This window comes from Oryx dammah, unplaced genomic scaffold (genome assembly GCF_014754425.2).
Source record: "Oryx dammah isolate SB20612 unplaced genomic scaffold, SCBI_Odam_1.1 HiC_scaffold_23, whole genome shotgun sequence".
Classification (NCBI taxonomy): Eukaryota; Metazoa; Chordata; class Mammalia; order Artiodactyla; family Bovidae; genus Oryx; species Oryx dammah.
Genome location: NW_024070207.1, coordinates 87,106,130 through 87,133,590, shown reverse-complemented (window position 1 = coordinate 87,133,590; position 27,461 = coordinate 87,106,130). Strand labels below are relative to the sequence as shown.

The window sequence follows — 27,461 nt, the reverse complement described above, 5'->3', positions numbered from 1 at the left end:
TGTTCTATCAAATTACTAGTTAAAATGATTAATAATTGGTATTTTGCTTTATTGCTCATGAAGTGTTCCATGAGAATTAACTATTTAACCCCTGTAACAATGCTTTAAGGTATAATAATCCCATTTCAGAAATGAAGAAACCAAAGCTCTGAAAAGTGAATTCTTCATCAAAGGCATTCAGCCAAAAGGTAGCACAGACAGAATTTGAACCATGGCAGTCTAACTTTGTTCACGGTTATTTCTCTAGAAATTCTAAAAACTCTAGTCCTGGAATTAAACTAGAGGAAAATTTATCTTCCACATCTTAGACTCTAGTGACAGTAAAGAAGAAAGGAAGGAATTTTCTACCTAAGTAACTCAGGGAATAAGTAGAAACTATAAGACTAAGGACTAAAATAACTATACATAAGTACTGTACTGTAGTTAAGTTATTTCCCATGGGAGTACAGGTTAATAACTCTGATTTTTAAAAAGTATATGAAGAATTATTAAATCTTTAGTTTCATTATCCCTGTTCATGCTAATGCAGCAAAAAAAGAAATGCACGGAAAAGGAACTGGTACAAGAAACTGTATACAAATAATGTAAGTCTCTCTTTATAATTTCAAAATGCCATGGAATCATGGTTTTACATTTTTAGTCTTTGATGTTCTCCCCTACCTGTGTCTCTGATGTTTCCTGCCACTAAAGCCTAAGTGTACTCTTTTCATTTTCTGGACTTCCTGACCTGCCTGGAATGGCCATCCTATCATCATTGTATTTTCTTTTCCTCCACCTCACACAATCTATGCCCCAGCTCCCATTTATTTTGAAAAGAAATATCTTTCAGGAAATCTTTTAATCATACCCATCATCTAAGAATGAGGTAGATGCAGGACTATTCACATATTCCAAGAAGGAATTTTTCATCTTAATGTCTGTCTTAAATATTTTGTCAAACTTAATTCCCCTTGTGGCAGTTTTGAAGGGTCAAAAAACTACTGATAATGTAATAGGAATTAATATATCAAATTTTAAGAAATTCAAAGCCCTCCTGATAAATATGGTAGATCTACATTTGAGCAGTAAAACACTGACCACTGAAAACAGGTGCCAGGCAAAAAACTGCTGACTTAGAAAGAGGCAGAAAGTAAAGCAGACTAAGACTGGAAAGAGCTTCATTAACAGTACTAACTGGGTAAATATGCCTCCTTTGACATATAGAAAGTTAACATAAGTTCTCCCTTCCTGATCTAGTTCATTAGATTTGAAATAATACCCAGTAGAAACAAATTTGGAGATGTATGCTGTCTGTAAATGCAGGTAGAAAGGGGAAAGGCTCATGACACAGTACTAAAGAACTGGTTCCCAAACTGTTAGAAATTAAAGAGTCCTTACTAAGTATATAATCTAACCACCTCATTTTACAGATGAGGAAACTGAAGGCCAGAAAGCAAGAGTCACTTGCCCAAGTTCATATAGCCAGTTAGTGTACAACTGAGTCTAGCTAAAACCAACTTTCCTGATTCTTCTTTTCTCAATCCTTTCATCATACCAAAGTGAACAAAATATAATGTCATATGGTAAAAGTCATGGTATTTTTTAAAAAGGAAGCATTAAAATACTTTTTAAAATGTATAGTCTGTTTAATTCATTTCATACTTATATAATAGTCCCTATCATGTGCCAGACATGATTTTAGGCAAAACATTAACTTTTTTATTCCTATAACCAAGCATTACAATTTCCTTTATTTTACGGATGAGGGAAGCGAGCCTCAGAGAAGTTAAATAACTTGCCCAAGGTTACAAAGGTAGTAAATGTTGAAGCTGGGATTTCATCCTGAACACACTAGCTCTAGTCTTAATTGCTGTGCTATGCGATATACCAGAAGCATGTTTTACTTGTTACAGAGGTCTAAGCATAAATCTAGCTAATGATTAAGATTAAATGATGATACTCTAGGATAAGTAAAGCATAAAGTAATGTAAAGTAATGTTACTAGTGCTAAGCTAATTAGAACTAATTAGAGAATATTATTTAAAGATGTAACAATGTACACACACACACACACACACACACACCCCACTGTGTCTTAGGTCAGACAGCTGGTCTATATTATTGATACCCAAAATATAGTCCATGGGCCACCAGCATCACCTGAGAGCATTTTAGAAATTTAAAATCTTAGGCCTGAGATTCTGCATTTTTAACAAGCTCCCAGGTTATACAGATGTTCTTAGTTGTTGAGCCAACTTTATGTGTAGCAATTTTATGTGTTGCAAGGTTTTAAATGACATCAGGATGCTTACCAAGTAGGTATCTTGAAAATAAGTAGAGACCACTTTACCTTAAAATATTGAGGAAAAGTCTCATATAGTTTAAAATGACTATAGTCAACAACTTGGGGGAAGAGAAATCATATGATTCAATTTATGAAAAGACCCACCCAGAATAGAGTCTTTGAAGAAAAGGTTTTACAGCAATTTAACTGTTAACTGAAATTTCAAAAAACTGCCATGTGAGAAAGCATGTATACAAAATTCTTCAAGACTCTTTGATATTTCTTCTTATGAACATACATACCCACGTCTCTTTTCGGGCTGCACCAGAAGCTTCCACATAGATGAGGTGGGTTGCAGTAAGATACAGACTTCCATTTGCTGGTTTCTTACCTACATAACGATCCAGTAATTTCACGTTTTCTACCTGTTATAAGGGTGGGGTGGAGAAAAATGCTGATTAAGTTATCAACTCACCATCTGTGATTAAAGCGGGGTAACTCAAAGTAAAACAAATGCTGTTAATTTACTACAAAACTTTGAGTTTTTCTAGTTTCTGTCAAGGTAACAAACTAGTATGATCTGTGTTTCCTTTTCCTAAATCAACCATGAAGAAACTATAAAAGTGAGAGGGAAACATGGATTCTAAGAAGGATTAAAATTCTAGATGATGTTACTATGATGGAGTAGATGTGAGTAAAAGATAAATAGGACATGGACGAGGTACTAATCTTATTGGAGATAAGTAGCAGTTATTGTGCATGGAAAAATCAATAAGGGTAAATAACATGAGATTAGATCTTAAGTTTAAGATCTTACATTAAAGTGCAAGAAAATAGAATATATAAATTTCTAAAAAGCAGGAGAAATGTTGATTTATCCCAATGGAAAGTAGAAAGAAAAAAACCCAAAAGAGTACCATAAATGGAAATTATAAAATTAAATGCCAGAAATAAGTCCTAATGTAAGAGAAATTACAGCAAATATACACAAATTAAACTTAGCAATTAATAGACTTATAGAGTGAATTAAAACAAATACTCAACAATACTCAGTATAAAAGATATATACCTAAAATAAAGAGATGTAAACAAGTTGAAAATAAAAAGATAGGAAAGATATACTGACAAATATGAACAAAGCTTGAGTAGCATTCTTAAAATCTGACAAAATAGAATTAAGAGACAAAGAACAGGACAAAATACATCTTGCATCATGTACTTGCTTATAGCAGAATTGCAAAGACAAAGGAAACGCTTGGATATTTTAACACTTTAGTTAGGAATTGATAGATTAAACATACAAAAAAAATGAAGAGATACAGAATAGTTTTACAGTACAACTATAAATTTCAAGTTATTATATATACAGAGAACTCTATATCCAACAAATAAAGAACATAAAATCATTCAAGGCAAATAATAGAACACTTCTAAAAAGACATCATGACAATGTCTATAAAGGAAGACTCAATAAATTCCAAAGGTTTGATATCACACAATTTGTACTCTTAAACCATAATACAATGATATTAGAAATTAATAACAGAATAATAGACAAAGTTAGCATATATTAGGAAACAAAATTATTAAATTAACCTTGGGTTAAAAGCAAACCATAAATGAATTCATAAAGATTTAAAATTGAAAAATAATAAAAACACAACAAATGAAAAATTGTGGGATACAGTTGAAGCAGAACTAAAAAGGAAATGTACAGCTTTAAGTACACTTATTATTAAACAGAAATGTCAATAAACTAGTTACTCATTCAATACAATGAAGAAAGCAAAAGAACAGAGAAAAAAGACAAATCACAGAAGTTAATAATCAGATAATCACCCCCACATACACATACACACCAAAAATAAACAACAGAAAAGATGAACAAAATTAGAATTTAATTCTTTAAAAAGCTTAATAGATCTTTGAGAAGACTGGTCAAGTAAAAAAAAAAAGGGAAGAAGCAAATACACAAAATACAGAATGTAAAAGGAAAAACAATGTAACAAATTTCTTTAAATGAGAGTACTATGAACAATATGCTAATACACTGAAAAACCTACATGAAGTGAAAAAATTCCAAGGAAAATCCCTCAGGTCCAGAGGGATTTGCTAGTAAAATCTACCAAACTTTCATGAAACAAACTATCTTATCCAATTGATTCCAGTGTTAGAAAAAGAATGACAGTTAGTCTAATTTATCTATGAGGCTAGCATAATCCTCATTCTAAAACCAAACAGACAACTATAAGAGATGAAAATTTATACAATTTCACTTATGAAATATAGATGCAAAAATTCAAATAAAATTATTTAGTGAATCAACAGTATATTTTCAAAAATATATTCATTTGATTAGGTAAATTTAACTCAAGAAAGCAGAGAGTTCAACACTGAAAAATTTCAAAGGAATATATCACATGAATAAATTAAAAGAAAAAAATCAAATGATTTACCTCAATTGATAGAGAAAAATACTTTTGAGTTCACTTCTATTGATGGTGCTAACCCTTAGTGAATTAGGAACAGAAGTAAACATCCACAACTTGGTAAAGATTATATATTAAAAGCCTACAAAGAATGTCATGTGTAATGGAGAAGCTAAATGCATTACTTAAAAATCACAAACAAGATAAAGTGGACCCATCTATCACTGCTACTCTTTTAAATATCCTGCTGCTGCTAAGTCGCTTCAGTCCTGTCCGACTCTGTGCGACCCCATAGAAAACAGCCCACCAGGCTCCCCCATCCCTGGGATTCTCCAGGCAAGAGTACTGGAGTGGGTTGCCATTGCCTAAATAGAAGATTATAACCCCATCAATAGCTAAATAAATTTTAAAAGAGAAGAGTGAAGAAAGGAAGATCTGCTCTACTAGATATTAAGATATAGGGTTATTAAAAAAAAAGCCTGAAATACTAGTACAAAACTATACAAATAGATCATTGATAAAGGCTCACAGCTCAAAGGCAAACTTCTGTATGAATGGGCACTTCATATAGGATAAACGTGGCACTACTAATTATGAACAAAAGATATAAGTACTTACCAAATGTGTGGGGAAAACTGTATCAATACATGAAGAAAAATAAAACTAGATCCTTATGTATTACCATATGCAAAAGTGTAATCTAGATATATCTATATGTAAGAAGAAGAACTATAAAGTTACTAGAAAATGCAAACTATGTCAGATCGAGAGACAGGAAAAGACTTGAAAAATCAATCAGTAACAGAGTGGAAAAGACCGAAAAATCAATCAGTAACAGAATGGGAGAAAATATATAAAATGTCTAAAACTAACAACAGATCATTATCTAGACTATATAAGGGACTCCTGTAACTCAATGAAAAAAGACAGAAGCTCTAATAGAAAAGCGGGCAAAAATATAAGAACAGGCAAGTTACAGAATAAGAAATCCAACAGGCATACAACCATGAAGAGACACTCAAAATACTGGTAATTACATAAGTGAAAATTAAAACTACAAGATATTTCTTTAAGTCTGTAAGACTGGAGAAAACTGGAAGGCTAGAAAATGCCACATGTCAGTAGGGTGTTGGGGATAAAAGAACCCTCTTCTGTTACAACTGTCAGGGGGTGACAGGGTATAGACAGATTGAGACCACTCAGGAGATCAATCTGGTACCACATAGTTAAAGTAACAAAGTACACTCCATGATCCAGAAATTCTATTCCTGAAAACTAGTCCAAAGAAGTTTTAATCTAGGTCCTAAAGAGGACACATACAATACAGAACATTTCCATCACAGGGAGAATAGATAATTCAAGATGTAGTGCAGCATTAAGCAGGCATTAGAAGCAATGGGTGGATTTAATTTAGATAACCATTATATCTACTGCTGTGGGCAAGAATCCCTTGGAAGAAATGGAGTTGCCCTCATAGTCAACAAGAGTCTGAAATGCAGTACTTGGGTGGAATCTCAGAAATGACAGAATAATCTTGGTTCATATCCAAGGCAAACCATTCAACATCACAGTAATCTAAGTCTATGCCCCAATCACTAATGCTGAAGAAGCTAAAGTTGACCAGCTCTATGAAGACCTACAACACTTTTTAGAACTAACATCAAAGAAGATATCCTTTTCATCATAGGTTATTGGAATGCAAAAGTAGGAGGTCAGGAGATACCTGCAATAACAGGCAAGTTTGGCATTGGCATACAAAAAGAAGCAGGGCAAAGGATAATAGAGTTTTGCTACGAGAACACACTGGTTATAGCAAACACTCTGTTCCAACAACACAAGACATAACCAGAAAGTCAATACCAAAATCATATTATGTTCTTTGCAGCCGAAGATGTAGAACTTTTTCTATACTGTCAGTAAAAACAAGACCTGGAGCTGACTGTGGTTCAGATCATGAGCTCCTTATTGCAAAATTCAGGCTTAAATTGAAGGAAGTAGGGAAAACTAGGCCATTCAGGTATGACCTAAATCAAATTCTTATGACTACATAGTAGAGGTGACAAATAGAATCAAGGAATTAGATCTGGTAGATGGATTGTCTGAGGAACTATGGACAAAGGATGGTAAAACTGCACCAGGAGACAGTGACCAAAACCACCCCCTAGGAAAAGAAATTCAAGGCAAAGTGGTTGTCTGAGAAGGCTTTACAAATAGCTGAGAAAAGATAAGTGAAAGACAAGGGAGAAAGGGAAAGATATACTCAACTGAATGCAGAGTTCCAGAGGATAGCAAGGAGAGATAAGAAGGCCTTCTTATATGAACAATGCAAAGAAATAGAGGAAAACAATAGAATGGGAAAGATTTCTTCAAGAAAATTAGTGATATCAAGGGAAAATTTCTTGCAAGGATGGGCACGATAAAGGACAGAAACAGTAGGACCTAACAGAAACAAAAGAGGTTAAGAAGAGGTGGCAATAATATACACAAGAATTATACAAGAAAGGTCTTGATGGCCCAGAAAACCACAATGGTGTGGTTATTCAACTAGAGCCAGACATCCTGAAATGTGAAGACAAGTAAGCCTTATGAAGTATTATTACAAACAAAGTTAGTGGAGATGATAGAATTCTAGCTGAGCTATTTCAAATCCTAAAATATGATGATGTTAAAGTGCTGCACTCAATATGCCACAACTTTGGAAAACTCGGCAGTGGCCACAGCACTGGAAAAGGTTAGTTTTCATTCAAATCCCAAAGAAGGACAATGTGAAATAATGTTCAAATTACTGTACATTTGCACTAATTTCAGATCCTAGCAGGGTTTTGTTCAAAATATTTCAAGCTAGGCTTCAGCAGTTCATGAACCAAGAACTGCAGATGTACAAGCTGGGTTTTGAAGGGCAGAGGAACCAAAGATCAAATTGCCATTATTCATTGGATCATGGAGTAAGCAAGAGTTCCAGAAAAACTTCTGCTTCATTGACTAAACTATGGCCTTTGACTGTGTGGATGAAAACAAACTGGAAAATTCTAAAAGAGATGGGAGTACCAGACCACATTACCTGTTTCCTGAGAAACCTGTATGAGGGTGAAGAAGCAAGTTAGAACTGGACATGGACTGGTTCCAAATTGGGAAAGGAGTATGTCAAGGCTGTATATTGTCACCCTGCTTATTTAACTTAAGCAGAGTACATCTGTGCAAAATGCTTGGCTGGATGAATCATAAGCTGAAATCAAGATTACTGGAAGAAATATCAATAACCTCAGATATGCAGATAATACCACTCTAATGGCAAAAAGTGAAGAGGAACTAAAGAGACTCTTGATGAAGGTGAAAGAGGAGAGTGAAAAAGCTGGCTTAAAACACAACATTCAAAAAACTAAGATCATGGCATCTGGTCCCATCTCTTCATGCGAAATAGAAGAGGAAAAAGGGGAAGCAGACAGATTTTCTTTTCTTGGGCTCCGAAATCCCTGTGGACAGTGACTGCAGCCATGAAATTAAAAGTCCCTTGCTCCTTGGATGGAAAGCTATGACAAACTCACACAGGATGTTAAAAAGCAGAGACATCACTTTGCCAACCAAGGTCCATATAATAAAAGCTATGGCTTTTCCAGTAGTCATGTACATATGTGAGAGTTGGTCCATAAAGAAAGCTGAGCACCAGAGAATTGATGCCTTCTGCTTGTAGTGCTGAAGAAAACTCTTGAGTCTCCTGGACAGCAAGGAATTCAAACCAGTCAATCCTAAAGGAAATCAAACCTAAATATTCATTGGAAGGACTATTCATGCAGTTCCAATACTTTGGCCACCTGATGCAAAGAGTCAACTCACTGGAAAAGATTCTGATGGTGGGAAACCCAGAAGGCAAATGGAGAAGGGGACGACAGAGGATGAGGTCCTTAGATAGCATCACCGACTCAATGGACATGAATTTGAGCAAACTCCGGGAGACAGTGGAGGACAGAGGAGCCTAGCATACTATAGTTCATGGAGCCCCAAAGAGTAGGACACAAGTTAATAACCAAACAACAAGAAAAGGAGCAACAGGTTAGAGGTACACATAGCAACATGAATAGATGCAAAAATGAATGGCTTAGTGAAAAAATAAGAAGCAGAATGAAATACTGAAGATATCACTAGTTACACAAATACAAATTCACGCAATTGCATCATGCTTGGAAGGATATATTCAAATATTCAGTTGAATTCAGTTGCTCAGTCGTATCCGACCCTTTGCGATCCCATGAACCACAGCACGCCAGGCTTCCCTGTCCATCACCAACTGCCGGAGCTTGCTCAAACTCATATCCATTGAGTCAGTGATGCCATCCAACCATCTCATCCTCTGTCATCCCCGTCTCCTCATGCCTTCAGTCTTTCCCATCATGAAGGTCTTTTCAAATGAGTCAGTTCTTCCTATCAGGTGGCCAAAGTATTAGAGCTTCAGCTTCAGCATCAGTCCTTCCAATGAATATTCAGGACTGATTTCCTTTAGGATGGATTGGTTGGATCTCCTTGCAATCCAAGAGAATCTCAAGAGACTTCTCCAACACCACAGTTCAAAACCATCAATTCTTTGGCACTCAGCTTTCTTTATACTCCAACTCTCATATCCATACATGAATACTGGAAAAAAAACATAGCTTTGACTAGATGGACTTTTGTCAGAAAGTAATGTCTCTGCTTTTTAATATGCTGTCTAGGTTGGTCATAAGTTTTCTTCCAAGGAGCAAGCTTTTTTTAATTTCATGACTGCGGTCACCATCTGAAGTGATTTTGGGATCCAAGAATATAAATCTGTCACTTTTTCCATTGTTTCCTCATCTATTTGCCGTGAAGTGATGGTACCACAAGCCATGACCTTAGTTTTTATATACTGAGGTTTAAGCCAGCTTTTTCATTCTCTTCTTTCACTTTCATCAAGAGGCTCTTCAATTCTTCTTCACTTTTCACCATAAGAGTGGTGTCATCTGTGTATATGAAGTTATTGATATTTCTCCTGGCAATCATGATTCCAGCTTGTGCTTCATCCAGCCTGGCATTTCACATGATGTACTCTGCATATAAGTTAAATAAGCAGGGGAACAATATACAGCCTTGACGTACTCCTTATCCAATTTGCAACCAATCTGCTGTTCCATGTCCGGTTGTAACTATTGCTTCTTCACCTGCATACAGATTTTTCAGGAGGCAGGTAAGGTGGTTTAGTATTACCATCTCTTTCAGAATTTTCCACAGTTTTTTTGTGATCCACACAGTCAAAGTCTTTGGCATAGTCAATAAAGCAGAAATACATGTTTTTCTGGAACTCTCTTGCTTTTTCCATGATCCAGCAGATGTTGGCTATTTGACCTCTGGTTCCTTTGCCCTTTCTAAAACCAGCTTGAACATCTGGAAGTTCATGGTTCATGTATTGCTAAAGCCTGGCTCAGAGAATTTTGAGCATTACTTTACTACCATGTGAGATGAGTGCAATTGTGCAGTAGTTTGAACATTCTTTGGCATTGCCTTTCTTTGGGATTGGAATGAAAACTGACCTTTTCCAGTCCTGTGGCCACTGCTGAGTTTTCCAAGTTTGCTGCCATATTGAGTGCAGCACTTTCACAGCATCATCTTTCAGGATTTGAAATAGCTCAACTGGAATTCCATCACCTCCACTAGCTTTGTTTGTAGTGATGCTTCCTAAGGCCCACCTGCATTCACATTCCAGGAAGTCTGGCTCTAGGTGAGTGATAACACCATCGTGATGATCTGGGTAGTGAAGATCTTTTTTGTATAGTTCTTCTGTGTATTCCTGCCACCTCTTCTTAATATCTTCTGCTTCTGTTAGGTCCATACCATTTCTGTCCTTTATTGAGCCCATCTTTGCATGAAATATTCCCTTGGTATCTCTAATTTTCTTGAAGAGATCTCTAGTCTTTCTCATTCCACTGTTTTCCTCTATTTCTTTGCACTGATCACTGAGGAAGACTTTCTTATCTTTCCTTGATATTCTTTGGAACTCTGCATTCAAATGAGTACATCTTTCCTTTTCTCCTTCGCTTTTGGCTTCTCTTCTTTTCACAGCTATTTGTAAGGCCTTCTCAGACAGTCATTTTGCTTTTTTGCATTTCTTCTTCTTGGGGATGGTTTTGATCCCTGTCTCCTGGACTATGTCATGAACCTTCATCCATAATTCATCAGGCACTCTATCAGATCTAGTCCCTTAAATATATTTCCCACTTTCACTGTATAATCATACAGGATTTGATTTAGGTCATACCTGAATGGTCTGGTGGTTTTCCCTACTTTCTTCAGTTTAAGTCTGAATTTGGCAATAAGGAGTTCAAAATCTGAGCCAAGGTCAGCTCCCAGTCTTGCTTTTGCTGACTGTATAGAACTTCTCTATCTTTGGCTCTAAAGAATACAATCAATCAGATTTTGGTGTTGACCACCTGGTGATGTCCATGTGTAGAGTCCTTTCTTGTGTTGTTCGAAGAGGGTGTTTGCTATGACCAGTGCATTCTCTTGGCAAAACTCTATGAGCCTTTTCCCTGCTTCACTCCGTACTCCAAGGCCAAATTTACCTGTTACTCCAGGTGTTTCTTGACTTCCTACTTTTGCATTCCCATCCCCTATAATATAAAGGATATCTATTTTGGGTGTTAGGTTTAAAAGATTTTGTAGGTCTTCATAGAAACGTTCAACTTCAGCTTCTTCAGCATTACTGGTTGGGGCATAGACTTGGATTACCATGATATTGAATGGTTTGCCTTGGATACAAACAGACATCATTCTGTCATTTCTGAGATTGCATCCAAGTATTGCACGTCAGGCTATTTTGTTGTCTATGATGGCTATTCCATTTCTTCTAAGGGATTCCTGCCCGCAGTAGTAGATATAATGGTCATCTGAGTTAAATTCACCCATTCCAGTCCATTTTAGTTTGCTGATTCCTAGAATGTTGACGTTCACCCTTGCCATCTCCTGTTTGACCACTTCCAATTTGCCTTGATTCATGGACCTGACATTCCAGGTTCCTGTGCAATATTGCTCTTTATAGTATTGGACCTTGCTTCCATCACCAGTCACACCTGCAACAGGATGTTGTCTTTGCTTTGGCTCTGTCACTTCATTCTTTCTGGAATTATTTCTCCACTGATCTCCAGGAGCATGTTGGGCACCTACTGACCTGGGGAGTTCTTCTTTCAGTGTCCTATCTTTTTGCTTTTTCATACTGTTCATGGGGTTCTCAAGGCCAGAATACTGAAGTGGTTTGCCATTCCCTTCTCCAGTGGACCACATTTTGTCTGAACTCTCCACCATGACCCATCTATCTTGTGTGGCCCTACATGGTATGGCTCATAGTTTCATTGAATTAGACAAGGCTTGGTCCATGTGATTAGATTGGTTAGTTTTCTGTGATTGTGGTTTCTGTCTGCCCTCTGATGCCCTCTCTCAGCACCTACCATCTTACTGGAGCTTCTCTCACCTTGGATGTGGGGCATCTCTTCACGGTCCTCACTCCTGACCTTGGACATGGGGTATCTCCTCACGGCCCTTGCTCCTCACTTTGTTGCCTGCATTGTGCTGAGTGGTGAGTGGCTGAGAGGAGATACCCCACATCTAAGGAGGCAAGGGGGAAAGGGGGTAAGAAAACTAAAAGAGAGACAAAAGGGTACCCTTAAGGGGTGGCTGGAGGAGGGGAGGGTCTCCCACACTGAGAGTGACCCATCCATACTGATGGGATCAGCAGGGACTAGGAGAGACTTTTCAGGGATTGGATTGGAGCAATCAGTATTTCCCCTGCCTGCTCGGGCCCAAGCAAGTCTTCTGGGGTCCCTGGCCTAAACCTCTACCGTCTAAGGCCCCCTCCAACTGTGCTGAGACTAAGCTCCACCCCCAAAAGCCACCATAGGGCTTTTTCATGCAGCACTGGTTCTGAACCTAGCCAACCCCCTAAGCCCCAATCCCCAGGCCCAGGCTCCACTCCTGCATAATCACCACTGCCCCACAGTCAAGGCTGTTTCTGGCCTTTTAAAAAAAATTATTTATTTATTGCTATTGTGTGCTTGTTGCTGTTTCATTTATATTTTTCTTCTAATATATATATTTTTTATTTTTCTAATTATGTTCTTTATTCTTTGTTACTGATTGGCTCTTTTTCTTCTGCACTGCATAGCTTGTGGAATCTTGGTTTCCAGGCCAAAGGTTAGGCCTCAGCTCCTGTGGTGGGAGAACTGACTCCAAATCACTGAAAGAATTTAGAACCTCAGACCCCAGGGAATATTAATTACAGTGCATTCTCCTGGAGGTCCTCATCTCACCACTGAGACCTGGCTCTACCCAACCACCTGAAAACTCTAATGCTAAATGTCTCAGGCCAAACCAGTAAGACACAAACACAGCCCTATTCATCAAAAAACAAACAACAAAAACAACAAAAAAAATAAGACCAAAAAAAATAGGTTACAGATGAAGGAACAATGTAAAAACCTACAAGACCAAATAAATGAAGAGGAAATATGCAACATACCTGAAAAGGAATTCAGAATGATGATTGAAGATGATCCATAATCTTAGAAATAGAATGGAGGCAACAGATCAAGAAAATATAACAAATGTTTAACAAGAGCCAAGAAGAACTAAAGAACAAACAAGCAGTCATAAACAACTCAATGTGAGCAAGCTCAGTCGTTCAGTCATGTTCCTGACTCTTTGTGACCCCATGGACTGCAGCTTGCCAGGGTCCTCTGTTCATGGGATTTTGCCAAGCAAGAATACTGGAGGGGATTGTCATTTCCTTCTGCAGGGGATCTTCCTGACCAAGGGATCAAACCCGCAGCTCCTGCAGCTCCTGCACTGACAGGCAGATGTTTTACCACTGAGCCACCTGGGAAGGCAAACAACCCAGTAGCTGAAATGAAAAAAAAATACACTATAAGGAATCAATAGCAGCTTAATTCAGAGAAGGCAATGGCAACTCACTCCAATACTCTTGCCTGGAAAATCCCATGGGCAGAGGAGCCTGGTAGGCTGCAGTCAATGGGGTTGCTGCACGACTGAGTGACTTCACTTTCACTTTTCACTTTCATGCATTGGAGAAGGAAATGGCAACCCACTCCAGTGTTCTTGCCTGGAGAATCCCAGGGATGGCAGAGCCTAGTGGGCTGCCATCTATGGGGTTGCACAGAGTCAGACACGACTGAATTGACTTAGCAGCAGCAGCAGTAGCAGCAGCTTAATTGAAGCAGAAAAATGAATAAGTGAACTGGAAGATAGAATAGTGGTACAAACTGCCAAAGAGTAAAATAAAGAAAAAAGAATGGAGAAAATTGAAGACAGTCTCACAGACATATGTGTGACAACATTAAACACACCAACATTCAAATTATAGGGGTCCCAGAAGAAGACAAGAAAGAGAAAGGATCAAGAAAATATTTCAAAAGCTTATCATCAAAACATTCCCTAACATGGGAAAGGAAATAGCCTCCCAAGTACAGGAAGAGCAGAGAGTCCCACACAGGATAAACCCTAGGAGAAACACAAGAAGACACATAATCAAACCAACAAAAACTAAATAGAAAGAAAAAATGTTAAAAGCAGCAAGAGAAAAGCAAAAAAATATCATACAAGGGAATCCCCATAAGGTTAACTGATTTCTCAGCAGAAACTGCAGGCCAGAAGGGAGCGGCAGGATATATTTAAAGTGATGAAACAGAAAAACTTACAACTAAGATTATTCTACCCAACAAGGATCTCATTCAGATTCAACAGAGAAATCAAAAGCATTACAGAGAAGCAAAAGCTAAGAGAATTCAGCACCACCAGACCAGATTCACAAGAAATGCTAAAGTAACTTCCATAAACAGGAAGCACAAAAGAAGAAAATGACCTACAAAACAAACCCAGAACAGTTATAAAAATTGTAATAGAAACTTACATATGGATAATTACCTTAAATGTAAATGGATCAAATGCTCCAATGAAAAGACAAAGATTGATTGAATGGATACAAAAAGAAAACCCATATATATATATATATATATATATATATATGCTATCTACAAGAGACCACTTCAAACCTAGGAATACATATGTGAGACAGAATGTGAGAGGATGGAAAAAGATACTTCATGTAAATCAAAAGAAATCTGGAGTAGCAATTCTCTTATCAGTTAAAATACACTTTAAAATAAAGACTATAACAACAGATAAGGAAGGACACTACATAATGATCAAAGGATCAATCTAAGAAGATATAACAATTATAAATATTTATGCACCCAACATAGGAGCACCTCAATACACAAGGAAAATGCTAACAGCTGTAAAAGGGGAAATTGACAGTAACATGATAATAGTGGGGGGATTTACCACCCCAATTACACCAATGGACAGATCATCCAGACATAAAATTAATAAGAAAACAGAAGTTTTAAATGACACAATGGACCATAAAAATTTAATTGATATTTATAGGACAATCCACCCAAAAGCAGCAGAATACACTTTCTTCTCAAGTGCCCATGGAACATTGTCCAGGATAGATCATATCATAAGTCAAAAACCAAGCCTCAGAAAATTTTATGAAAATTTAAATTTATCAAGAATCTTTTCTAACCACAATGCTATGAAATTAGAAATCAATCACAGGGGAAAAAAACTGTACAAAATATAAACACATGGAAGTTTGTAACACTGTGCTGCTAAATATTCAACAGATTACTAAAAAAAAAAATCACAGGAAACTAAAAATGTATTAAAAGATAATGAAAACGTGACGACCCAAAACCTATGGGATGCAGCAAAAGCAGTTCTAAGACGGAAGCTTATAGCAATTTAATCTCACCTCAACAAATAAGTAAAACATCATATAAACAATATTAACCTTAAATTTAAAGCCACTAGAGAAAGAAGAACAAGAAAAAGTACTCCAAAATTAGTAGAAGGAAAGAAATCATAAAGATCATAGCAGAAATAAGTGAAATATAAACAAAGATAATAGCAAAGATCAATAAAACTAAAAGCTGATTCTTTAAGATAAAATTAATAAAACTTGACACAGAATCATCAAGAAGAGGGGAGAATTCAAATCAATAAAATTAGAAATGAAAAAGAAGAAGTTACAACTGAAACCACAGAAACACTAAGGATCACAAGATACTATTCATAAGCAACTAAATGACAACAAAACGGACAACCTGGAAGAAATGAACAAATTCTAAGAAAGGTACAACTTTCAAAGACTGAATCAGGAAGAATTAGAAGATATAAACAAACCAATAAAACATAATGAAATTGAGAGTGTAATTTAAAATCTTCCAACAAACAAAAGCCCAGAACCAGAGGACTTAACAAGCAGATTCTATCAAACATTTAGAGAAGAAATAACACCTAACCTCTCAAACTCTTCCAAATAATTACAGAAGGAGGAAAATTCCCAAACTCATTCTACAAGGCCACCATCACCCTGATACCAAAACCAGAAAAAGACATCACAAAGAAAGAGTTACAGACCAATATCACTGATAAATATAGATGCTGAAAATCCTCAACAAAATAATAACAAACAAAATCCAACAACACATTAAAAAGATCATACAACATGATCAAGTGAGATTTACCCCAGGGATGCGAGGATTTTTCAATATATGCAAATCAATCCACGTGATACACTATAGTAACAAATTAAAGAACAGAAACCATATGATCATCCCAATAGATACAGAAAAAGCTTTTAACAAATTCAAAACCCATTTATGATAAAATTTTCTAGAAATTTAGCATAGAGGGAATCTGCCTCCACATAATAATAAACATATATGACAAACACAGTAAACAGCATTCTCAAAGCTGAAAAACTGAAAGCATTTCCTCTAAGATCAGGAACAAGACAAGGATATGCAGTCTCGTCACTATTACTCAACATAGTTTTGGAAGCCCTAACTGTGGCAATCAGAGAAGAAAAAGAAATGAAAGGAATCCAAATTGGAAAAGAAGTCAAACTGTCACTGTTTGTAGATGACATGATACTATACATAGAAAAGCTTCAAGATGCCACTAGAAAACTACTAGAGTTAATCAATGAATTTGGTAAACTTGCAAGATACAAAATTAATGCATAGAGATCTCTTGCCTTCCTATAGACTAACAATGAGAGATCAGAAAGGGAAATTAAGGAAACAACCCCATTTACCACTGCAACAAAAAGAAAAAAAAAATACCTAGGAATAAACCTACCTAATGAGCCAAAATACCTGTACTCAAACCTATAAAACACCAATGAAAGAAATCAAAGATAACACAAACAGATGAAGAGATACACCATGTTCTTAGACGGGAAGAAGCAATATTTGAAAATGACTATACTGCCCAAAGCAATCTATAGATTCAATGTGATCTCTATCAAATTACCAAAAGCACTTCTCACAGAATTTTTTTTTAAATTACAATTTGTATGAAAACACAAAAGCCACTAATAAAACAATCTTAACAAAGAAAAATGGAGCTAGAGGAATTACGCTCCCTAACTTCAGACTATACCATAAAGCTGTAGTAATCAAGACAGTATGGTTTTGGCACAAAAAACAGAAATATAGATCAGTGGTACAGGACAGAAAGCCCAGAGATAAACTCACACACCTATGGTCATCTAATCTATGACAAAGGAGGCAAGAACATACAAAGGAGAAAAGACAGCCTATACAATAAGTGGTGCTGGGAGAACTGGCCAGCCACATGCAAAAGAATGAAATTAGAACACTACCTAACACCATACATAAAAATAAACTCAAAATGGTTTAAAGATCTAAATATATGGTGAACACTATAAAACAGAGGAAAACAGGAAAAAACTGACATAAATCACAGTAAGATCTTTTTTTTTTACTCATCTCCTAGACTAGAGCTATCACAATATTGTAATTATCCTCCAATTAAAACAAATTTAAAACCCCCCAAAAAGAAAAACAAAAATAAGCAAATGGGACCTAATTAATATCTTTTGCACAGACTAGGAAACCATAAAGAAGACGAGAAGACAACCCTCAGGATCGGAAAATATATTTGCAAACAAAACAATGGATAAAAAATTAACTTCTAAAATATACAAACAACTCATGCAGCTCAATGTCAAAAAAAAAAAGCCCAATCAAAAAATGAGCAGAAGACACAAATAGACATTTCTGCTTTATTGACTATGCCAAAGACTTTGACTGTGTGGATCACAATAAACTGGAAAATTCTGAAAGAGATACCAGACCACCTGACCTGCCTCTTGAGAAACCTATATGCAGGTCAGGAAGCAACAGTTAGAACTGGACATGGAACAACAGACTGGTTCCAAATAGGAAAAGGAGTACGTCAAGGCTGTATATTGTCACCCTGCTTATTTAACTTATATGCAGAATACATCATGAGAAACGCTGGGCTGGAAGCAGCACAAGCTAGAATCAAGATTGCTGGGAGAAATATCAACAACCTCAGATATTCAGATGACACCACCCTTATGGCAGAAAGTGAAGAGGAACTAAAAAGCCTCTTGATGAAAGTGAAAGAGGAGAGTGAAAAAGTTGGCTTAAAGCTCAACATTCAGAAAACAAAAGTCATGGCATCTGATCCCATCACTTCATGGGAAATAAATGGGGAAACAGTGGAAACAGTGTCAGACTTTATTTTTGGGGGCTCCAAAATCACTGCAGATGGTGATTGCAGCCATGAAATTAAAAGACTCTTACTCCTTGGAAGGACAGTTATGACCAACCTAGATAGCATATTCAAAAGCAGAGACATTACTTTGCCAACAAAGGTCCATCTAGTCAAGGCTATGGTTTTTCCAGTAGTCATGTGTGGATGTGAGAGTTGGAATGTGAAGAAAGCTGAGTGCCAATGAATTGATGCTTTTGAAATGTGGTGTTGGAGAAGACTCTTGAGAGTCCCTTGGACTGCAAGGAGATCCAATCAGTCCATCCTAAAGGAGATCAGTCCTGGGTGTACTTTGGAAGGACTGATGCTAAAGCTGAAAATCCAATAGTTTGGCCACCTCATGCAAAGAGTTGACTCATTGGAAAAGACTCTGATGCTGGGAGGGATTGGGGGCAGGAGGAGAAGGGGACGACAGAGAATGAAATGGCTGGATGGCTGCACCGAGTCGATGGATATGAGTTTGGGTAAGCTCCAGGAGTTGGTAATGGACAGGGAGACCTGGCGTGCTGTGGTTCAAGTGGTCGCAAAGAGCTGGACACAACTGAGCAACTGAACTAAACTGACATACAAATGGCCTAGAAGCAAATGGAAAGATGCTTGACATCACTAATTATTAGAGAAATGCCAATCAAAACTACAATGAAAGACTTCCCTGTTGGTACAGTGGATGGGAAAACACCTGCTAATGCAGAGGACACTAGTTTGATCCCTGCTACAGAAGAATTCCACATGCCATGGATTACCTAAAGGCAATGTGCCACAACTACTGAACTCCCACTGTAAAGCCCAAGAGCCACAACTACTGAGCCCACATACTGCAACTACTGAAGTCTGTGTGCCTAGCATCTGTTCCATAAGAGAAGACACTGCAATGAGAAGCCCCCGTACACCACAACAAAGAGTAGCTCCCATTCACTACAACTAGAGAAAGTCTGCATGCAGCAATGAAAACCCAGTACAACCAAAAAGAAATAAATTATATATATATATACATACATATATACATATATATATATCAGTTCAGTTCAGTTCAGTTCAGTTCAGTCACTCAGTCGTGTCTGACTCTTTGCAACCCCATGAATCGCAGCACGCCAGGCCTCCCTGTCCATCACCAACTCCCGGAGTTCTCTCAGATTCATGTCCATCAAGTCAGTGATGTCATCCAGCCATCTCATCCTCTGTCGTCCCCTTTTCCTCCTGCCCCCAATAAACTACAATGAGGTTTTATCTCACACCAACCAGAACAGTCATCATCAAAAAATCTACAAACAGCAAGTGCTGGAAATGGTGTGGAGAAAAGGGAATCCTCTTGCACTGTAGGTGAGAATGTAAACTGATACAGCCTGTATGGAGAACAGTATGGAGGTTCCTTAAAAAACTAAACATAGAACTACCATACAACCTAGCAACTCCACTACTGGGCATATACCCTGAGAAACACCATAATTCAAAAAGACACATGTACTCCAGTGTTCACTGCAGCTCTATTTACAGAAGCCAGGACATGGAAACAATTTAAGTGTGCATCAATAGATAAATGAATAAAGAAGATGTGGTACATACCCACATTGGAATATTAGTCAGGCATAAAAAGGAACAAAATTGGGTCATTTGTAGAGATGTGGATGAACCTAGATTCTATCATACAGAGTGCAGTAAGTCAGAAAAAGTATCATATATTAACACATGTATGTGGAATCTAGAAAAATCGTACCAATAAACTTAGGTCCAGGGCAGGAATAAAGAGGCAGATGTAGGAAATGGACATGTGGACACAAGCAGAAAGGGGAGGCTGGGATGAACTGGAAGATTAGGTTTGACATAAATGTACTATCATGTGCAAAATAGATAGCTAGTGGGAACCTGTAGTGTAGCAAAGAGAGTTCAGGTCAGTGCTCTGTGATAACCTAGATTGGTGGGATGGAGGTGGAGGTGGGAGGAAGGTCCAAGAGGGAGGGGATATAGGTATAAATATGGTTGATTCACTTCATTGTACAGCAGAAACTAACATTATAAAGCAATTATACTCCCATAAAAATAAATGGCCCCTTTGTTTTAGCTGCTACAACAACTGGCAATTATAAAAGTCTGGAGACATTCCAAAGACAACACTGAGGAAGGAAAGGAGAATTGACAGACCAATAGACCTGCTATGGCAGTAGCATTACAAGATTCAGGCTCCATACTTGGGAGGACACCTGCTGCCCATCTAAGGAACAGAGATGAGCTTCTGAATGATGCACATTTGATCAACATACTGGGCTTTGGTATATGCTAAAGCGCCACTCTACTCTTTGTGAAGTCACTCAAGAAACCACACTAAAATTAATACATTAAATTATTCATTGTGGGAACTGATAAAATGACAGCCTGGGAAAAATAATACTTTTGGAAACCTTCTCCCAAAGTAATGGCTGAAATATGTCCGAAGTGTCAGATCTATCCTAAGTAGAACCCAGAAATACCTATTCATACTTCTCACAGCCACTTTCCTTTGCTTCCTGGTCATTTTGAAATCTGGCAAGTGGATTTTACCTAGCTATCTCCCTTTCAGGGATGCAAATATGTTCTGATGATAGTATGCATGTATTCCCATTGGGTGGAAGCCTTTCCTTGCAGATGAGTAACTCCCCTTATAGTAGCCAAAACACTGTTATTCCTACTGAGGGAATTCCCCTGGAATTACATAGTGATAACAGTGCCCATTTCATTGTACAAATTCTAAATGCTATTTGTAAAATCTGGCTTTTGCTACATTTCCACTGTAACTATCATCCTCAATCTTCTGGTCCAGTGGAAAGAAACAAAGATGTAATCAAAACTCAACTGGCAAAAATCTCTGAGGTTATAGGCCTTCCTTGGCCTAAACTGCCCATACATAGTTCTATTAAACTTAATATCTATAACCTTTGGAAAACACAAACTGTCACCATTTGAAAAAAATTATTGAAAAATGCATGATTCTTGATTTAGGACTCCATAATCCCCTTCTAGTCATGGGAGATCTTTTACATTATTGTCAAAGTCTCATTAAAACTGACCCGGAAGTGAGGCAAATGGCCCCTAATAAGGATGGCTTTCCCAAGACTTTGGACAAGGCTGGTACTCTCCACGATCCCCATCAATGAAATCCCTCAAGTTAACCTTGTTCTAATTGCTGCCATCATAGAGTTGTTACATCTCCTTCATTATGTAATAATTGATGATGCATCAACTTGCTTCTCCTTCTTATAGACATATTGTCAAGGAGTGAAATTTTTCATGAATAGGTTTATGGCCAGGAAAGAACATTTAGAGGAAGTGATCCTGGTCCTTTGGTTCTTCGATTTTGACTACAAAGGACTGGACAATTGAATTTTTGGGACTCCTCGTTGAAGCTACAGTTTTATTAATGTGCTTTGTCCTACTACATAGAGTAGGCATCCTCCATGAATGGTAATTCTATCTTATATTAACCCTGCTGGGAATAAGCCTGTGGCTCCAATTCTTGGCCATTTAATTACTCTATTTCACTTGGGACTCTTTCACTCACTAAGGCCATGAGTTACCCTTAGTCCTCTTTATATTAAAATGGCTGATTTTTCTTGGGATAGTTTTTACTAGAGTTATATTATTAGCTCTCTTAATATCCATCTGGACTCTTTATACCTGGGAAAATAATGCCTTATTCTGCATTTCCAAAAGTCTAGCCACTGGAGGAAATCTAACAAATTGTTGGATATGCCATCAGCACCCTAATCACTCGCTGAATACTGGGATCCACTTGCTTTGGCTATCTCTAATCTTACTGGTAACTCTCTACCATATGTTATTCAGAACTCATCTACTTGAATCCACAGTTCCCTTTCCTTGTTTTCCTTGTTTGGAACCAGATAACCCCTTAAACAGTTCCTTAGGAATATGTGTTCCAATGAGAACCTGTGGTTATCCAGAAACAAGAGCTCCAACTTCCAAACACCCACTTTTATTTCACTGTTCAACAACAAAATATGTTCTCATGATAACCCCCATATATTCCAATAAGGAAGGCTTCTAGGCTGCTCATATATAACCAGCCCATGGTTGAATTTCACCTTTGACGTCTCCTTTCTCTGTGCTCCAGTGAAGTTGCTCAGTCGTATCCAACTCATTGCGACCCCATGGACTGTAGCCTACCAGGATCCTCCATCCATGGAATTTTCCAGGCAAGAGTACTGGAGTGGGTTGCCATTTCCTTCTCCAGGGGATCTTCCCAACCCAGGGATCGAACCCAGGTCTCCCGCATTACAGGCAGATGTTTTACCATTTGAGCCACTGGGGAAGCCCTCCATCTATGTATTTATGGTTGGAAGGTCGCCACCTAGGGCATATCCTGCCTCAATGCCCTAACACCAAATTCTAATGTGCCCTAGGACTTTTAATCAGAGAAGGTAATGGCAACCCACTCCAGTATCCTTGCCTGGAAAATCCCATGGGCGGAGGAGCCTGGTAGGCTGCAGCCCATGGGGTCATGAAGAGTCAGACACGACTCAGCGACTTCACTTTTACTTTTCACTTTTATGCATTGGAGAAAGAAATGGCAACCCACTCCAGTGTTCTTGCCTGGAGAATCCCAGGGACAAGGGAGCCTGATGGGCTGCCTTCTATGGGATCGCACAGAGTTGGACACGACTGAAGCGACACAGCAGCAGCAGAAGCAGCAGGACTTTTAATAGTTCATTTGACTGTGTTAAATTTGTCAGAAATTACCAAATGGCACATATAGTCTACTTACTGCCTCTGCCAAGAAACCCCTTCTGAGGGATTGCAAAAGTTCCCAAGATTTATTTAAACTACACGTGAGTTGGTGCCACAGACAAAATTATTCAAAACCCCTCTGCTATCATAGCAGACACAGCTAATGCCACAGCTAAGACATTAAGCACCCAAAAAGACTCCCTGAATTTGCTTGCTCATCTTGTGTTAGATAAAAGTTTTTCCTTGGATTACCTTCTAGCAGAACTTGGAAGAGTCTGTGTCATCTTAAATACCACCTGTTGTACCTGGATAAATCCCTCTGGTACAGTAGAAACTCAAATTGGAATCTTACAAAACAAGGTCACTTGACTTCATTCTGATAGTGTTAATACTTCCCTAATGTTTGGTTTGTTTAGTTGATTACCCTCAAACATTGGATCTTGGTTCAAAACTGTTTTGCAAACTGGGTTATTACTGTTAATAACTGCTGTCAGCTTCTTTATATTGATAAAGTGCTTGTTTAAATTGATTACTTCTATATTTAACCATTCTACTGCTCAGCTGATACTCATCCAAATCGATATACTTGAGGCAGCACAACATCATGTTGCTCCCAGTGAATTTTCCAATCTATCCACTGATTCATCACAAACCACCCTCTAAAGGACATGATGGATCTGGAGCAAACAACCAATTCTGGCTATGTGGGAATAAGAATTGCTCCAATGATGTTTTCTTCAGGAGAAGGCATGGGCAAAAGGGGGAACTGTGAAAATAACTATGTCAGGAATGACTAAGACATGACCTGAAGACCTCCGTGTTTGCTACCAATGCTGGACTTTCGCTGAACACTCTAAATTAAAACTGCTGAATAGTTGCTGAGTTGCTAAAAGGAAAGATTGATGTTGAGAACTAGACTTTATCTTCCTAAGAAAACACAACTGTCCCTAGTAATGACTGAGATGCATTCCATAACTCAATCTATGTATAATTTTACCCTCCAATCCAAATTGTTGGTAAACAACTTGCATAACCCTGCAATGATTTCTCTCTTCCTGTAAAAACCCTAGCCATTTTCCCCTTGTGGGACACTATTCTGGTTCCTTCTAGACTTTCTGTGATCCCTGAATTGCAATTCTAAGACCCCAAATAAACTACCTTTATGCCTCTTCACAGTTAGTAATCCTTATTTGATATGAATTTAAATTAGCCTGGGCCATATCTCCTATGATTGATAGAAAAAATTAAGCAGAAACTAGTTGTAACCCTTCCCTGTTCTCAGCCTGATAGTAGAAAGAAAACTGACAGGAAGGAAGTGAATTCGCAAAGAGGCTGCAGTTGGGGGTAATAAAGAGTAGTATCTGGAAAGAAAAGACGTAGAAGAGGCTCTAACTATGGTCAGCTGTACGCAGACACCAACTGGCCTAGCAATGTCACCTCTACGTTTTTTCTTCCTGGATGAGCAGAGCCAGGTCCACTCTGTTACACCTCTTTCCTATAGCCCAGCTCGGGGCTGGACAGATGCTTTTGCCCCCAAACCCACACATGCAAGCTGGGGAGCTGGAGTGATGATCTGAGCAACCGTTGGGGCAGAAGTCAAGAGGAGGGCAGGGGAACCCTGGATAAAGGAAGTAACCCTCTGGGAGGCAATGCCATGCGGGGTATTCAAGAAAGGCTGTTACAAGTGCAGCAAGTCTGTATAAAAGGCTGGAGTAAAGGGGTGTATGAGGTAACCGCTGGGGAGCCAGGAGGAGCTGGGATTGGAGGAGACAGGACAGAGAGGGACCCGGTAGGCAACCACCCAACGCGGAGGCGGCGTCAAGTGAGAGAACAACTGGTACAGAACCACCTCTCCTTTGCGTGCCGCAGCCGCCTGCAGGCAGGTACCAAGGAGAATTTCAGTTTGGGTGAAACGGGTTTGAACCGAGGAATATTACTCCGGTCCCGCGCGGAAGAGGGCGTCAAAGAGCACCCTAAGGGTTGAGAGGGTGTATCTGGGCTTGCGGCTGAGCATCGAGAGGGAATCCCCGGCTCCCAGCCTCGCTGATCTCTTCTCCTTACCTTGGGCACCGTGATATGGTCCATGGCCGCGGTTCCCCACACCCGAAAGCCTTAGAGCAACTCAGGCTGCTTCCGCCACCACGGTTCTAGCAGCCTTCTTGCTGAACCCTGGTTGTAGCCCCCGCCCTCCCTCTCGTGCTTCAAGCTCTCGTCACCTGATCCTCGCGGAGCTTCTCTCGCGACACTTCGCCTTCAGCCGCTAACGCCATCTTGCTTCCTGGCAATGCCCTTTTCTTTGTGCAGTTCTGTCAAAATGCCATTCCTTTGGTAGGGGTGTGTACCCAGTAACATCCGACTCTTAGCGACCCTTCGGATTATAACCCACCAGGCTCCTCTGTCCATGTGATTATCCAGGCAAGAATACTGGAGTGGGTTGCTATTTTTTACTCCAAGGGATCTTCTCTACCCAGGGATGGAACCGGAGTCTCTTGCATCTCCTGCTTTGGCAGGCAGATTATTTACCACTGCACCATTTGGGAAGATAAACTACTAAATATACATTCTAGCTTTCTAAAAACACTTGGTTTAAATAAAATCCAGTGATTGGGAGCTTTTTTCATATTGTTTAAGGGCAAAACTATTAGGATTGTAGACAGGAAGCAGAACAGTAACATTAGGCTCACAAATATTTCTAGGACTGCTTCCATTTTCTTAAGAGAGAGGGAGAGGGTGGGATGATGTGGGAGAATGGCATTGAAACGTGTATAATATCATATAAGAAACGAATCGCTAGTCTAGGTTCGATGCAGGGTGCAGGATGCTTGGGGCTGGTGTACTGGGATGACCCGGAGGGATGGTGTGCGGGGGGAGGTGGGAGGGGGGTTTGGGATTGGGAACACGCGTACACCCTTGGCTGATTTATGTTCATGTGTGGCAAAATCAATACAATATAGTACAGTAAAAAAAAAAATAAATAAATAAGAAATAATAATAATTTTTAAAAAACTTTAATTAAAAAAAAAAACAGCAACAACAACAGATTGTCCTAGTTCAGACTTCAGGTTTGGCCCAGGAATTCTTAAGTCCCAGACTCAAGTGCTGGCACGCTTCTCACAACCCATGATGCTGTAAGGATTCTGAGTACCAATATCATTCCACTATTCTTTAATGTTAACAGAGATGGCACCAGTCAGAGATAACATAGACTACTCTGTGGTGATGACTGAGTTTCTGAAGAGCTTCCTGTGAAACCCTGGACAAGTCACTATAGCATATTTTTGAGATGGTTTATATTTTCCTTTCACTCCTCTCAACCAGGGGGAGTCTACTTCCATAAACCTAGTTAAAGCCTGAACTATTAGAGTAGCCTCATAACTTTATCATCAAAGATGTGGGAAAAGGGCCAGAGACCCACCAGACCACCTCTCAGATGAGGTGCAGCTACTCTGTGGTGTTCTCTGAATCAGGCTTATGATGGCCAAAAAAAACAGTCTGAGAGTCAAAAAACCTGGATTTTACTCTCAGGTCTGCTACTAACTTGCTGTGTCACCTTGGGCAAATCATGTCACCTCTCTGGGCCCTGTATTCTAGCTGAAGCCTCTATCTTCCCTAAATTATTGACATAGTTTGGTCACCATGTTTTGGCCCTGGTTCCCATAGAATCTGACCTCAATATGGCATCTTCCAGACTCTAGAATCTATAGTGATGTCACTCCTTAGCTTGAAACCTACCAGTGGCTCTCCATTTCGGAGTAAAATCCAAATCTTTACATGGCTTAAAATAAGCCTACATGTGATCTAAGCCTAGTGCCTCTCTGACTATATCTTCTATGACCCTTTTCTTTCTCTCTTTATGTTATATTGATCTTCTTCTTGTTTCTCAAATATACCATACATTCTCCTGTCTCAGAAGCACTTGCTGTTCCCTTTGCCTAGAATGCTCTTCCCCCAGATATCCATATGCTCACTCCCTCATCTCTGTCGGGTCTCTGGTCAAATTCACAATGTCAGAGAATCCTACTTGAGCATTTTATATCAAATAAAACCACCACTAATTCTTCCCCAGAATTCTCTATCGTCTTAACCTTTGTTCTTTATATTGATTGTGAACACCACCTGATATACTATAAATGTCCTTGTCAGTTATTTGTCTCCCCTCTAGGATGTCAGCTTCATGAGGCCAGGGACTTTTTGTTCACTGATAGATCTTCAAAGTCTGGAACAGACCTGGAACACAGTAGGTATTCAATAAATATTTGTTGAATAAGTGAATTTTCTAAACTACCCCAAATTTTCTCTCCATTAACTTTAGCCATTCCTCCTAACAGTCCCTACTTAAGGCAAGTTAGTGTCATTTCAGAGGA

The 27,461-nt window shown here is 38.6% G+C and overlaps 1 protein-coding gene across 2 annotated transcripts in view; it reads right to left on the bottom strand.

Moving 5' to 3' along the window:
* Positions 1-25,308, bottom strand: part of MTMR8 (myotubularin related protein 8) — a 230,332-nt gene extending 205,024 nt beyond the window's left edge. For both annotated transcript variants that reach the window (XM_040266115.1, XM_040266114.1), the window contains exons 1-2: positions 25,159-25,308; positions 2,566-2,688 (exon numbers count right to left, since the gene is read on the bottom strand). In XM_040266115.1, coding sequence (XP_040122049.1) covers positions 2,566-2,688; positions 25,159-25,182 — 147 coding nt within the window. In that variant the 5' untranslated portion in view covers positions 25,183-25,308. The remainder of the gene's footprint in view (positions 1-2,565; positions 2,689-25,158) is intronic.
* Positions 25,309-27,461: the final 2,153 nt, after the last annotated feature.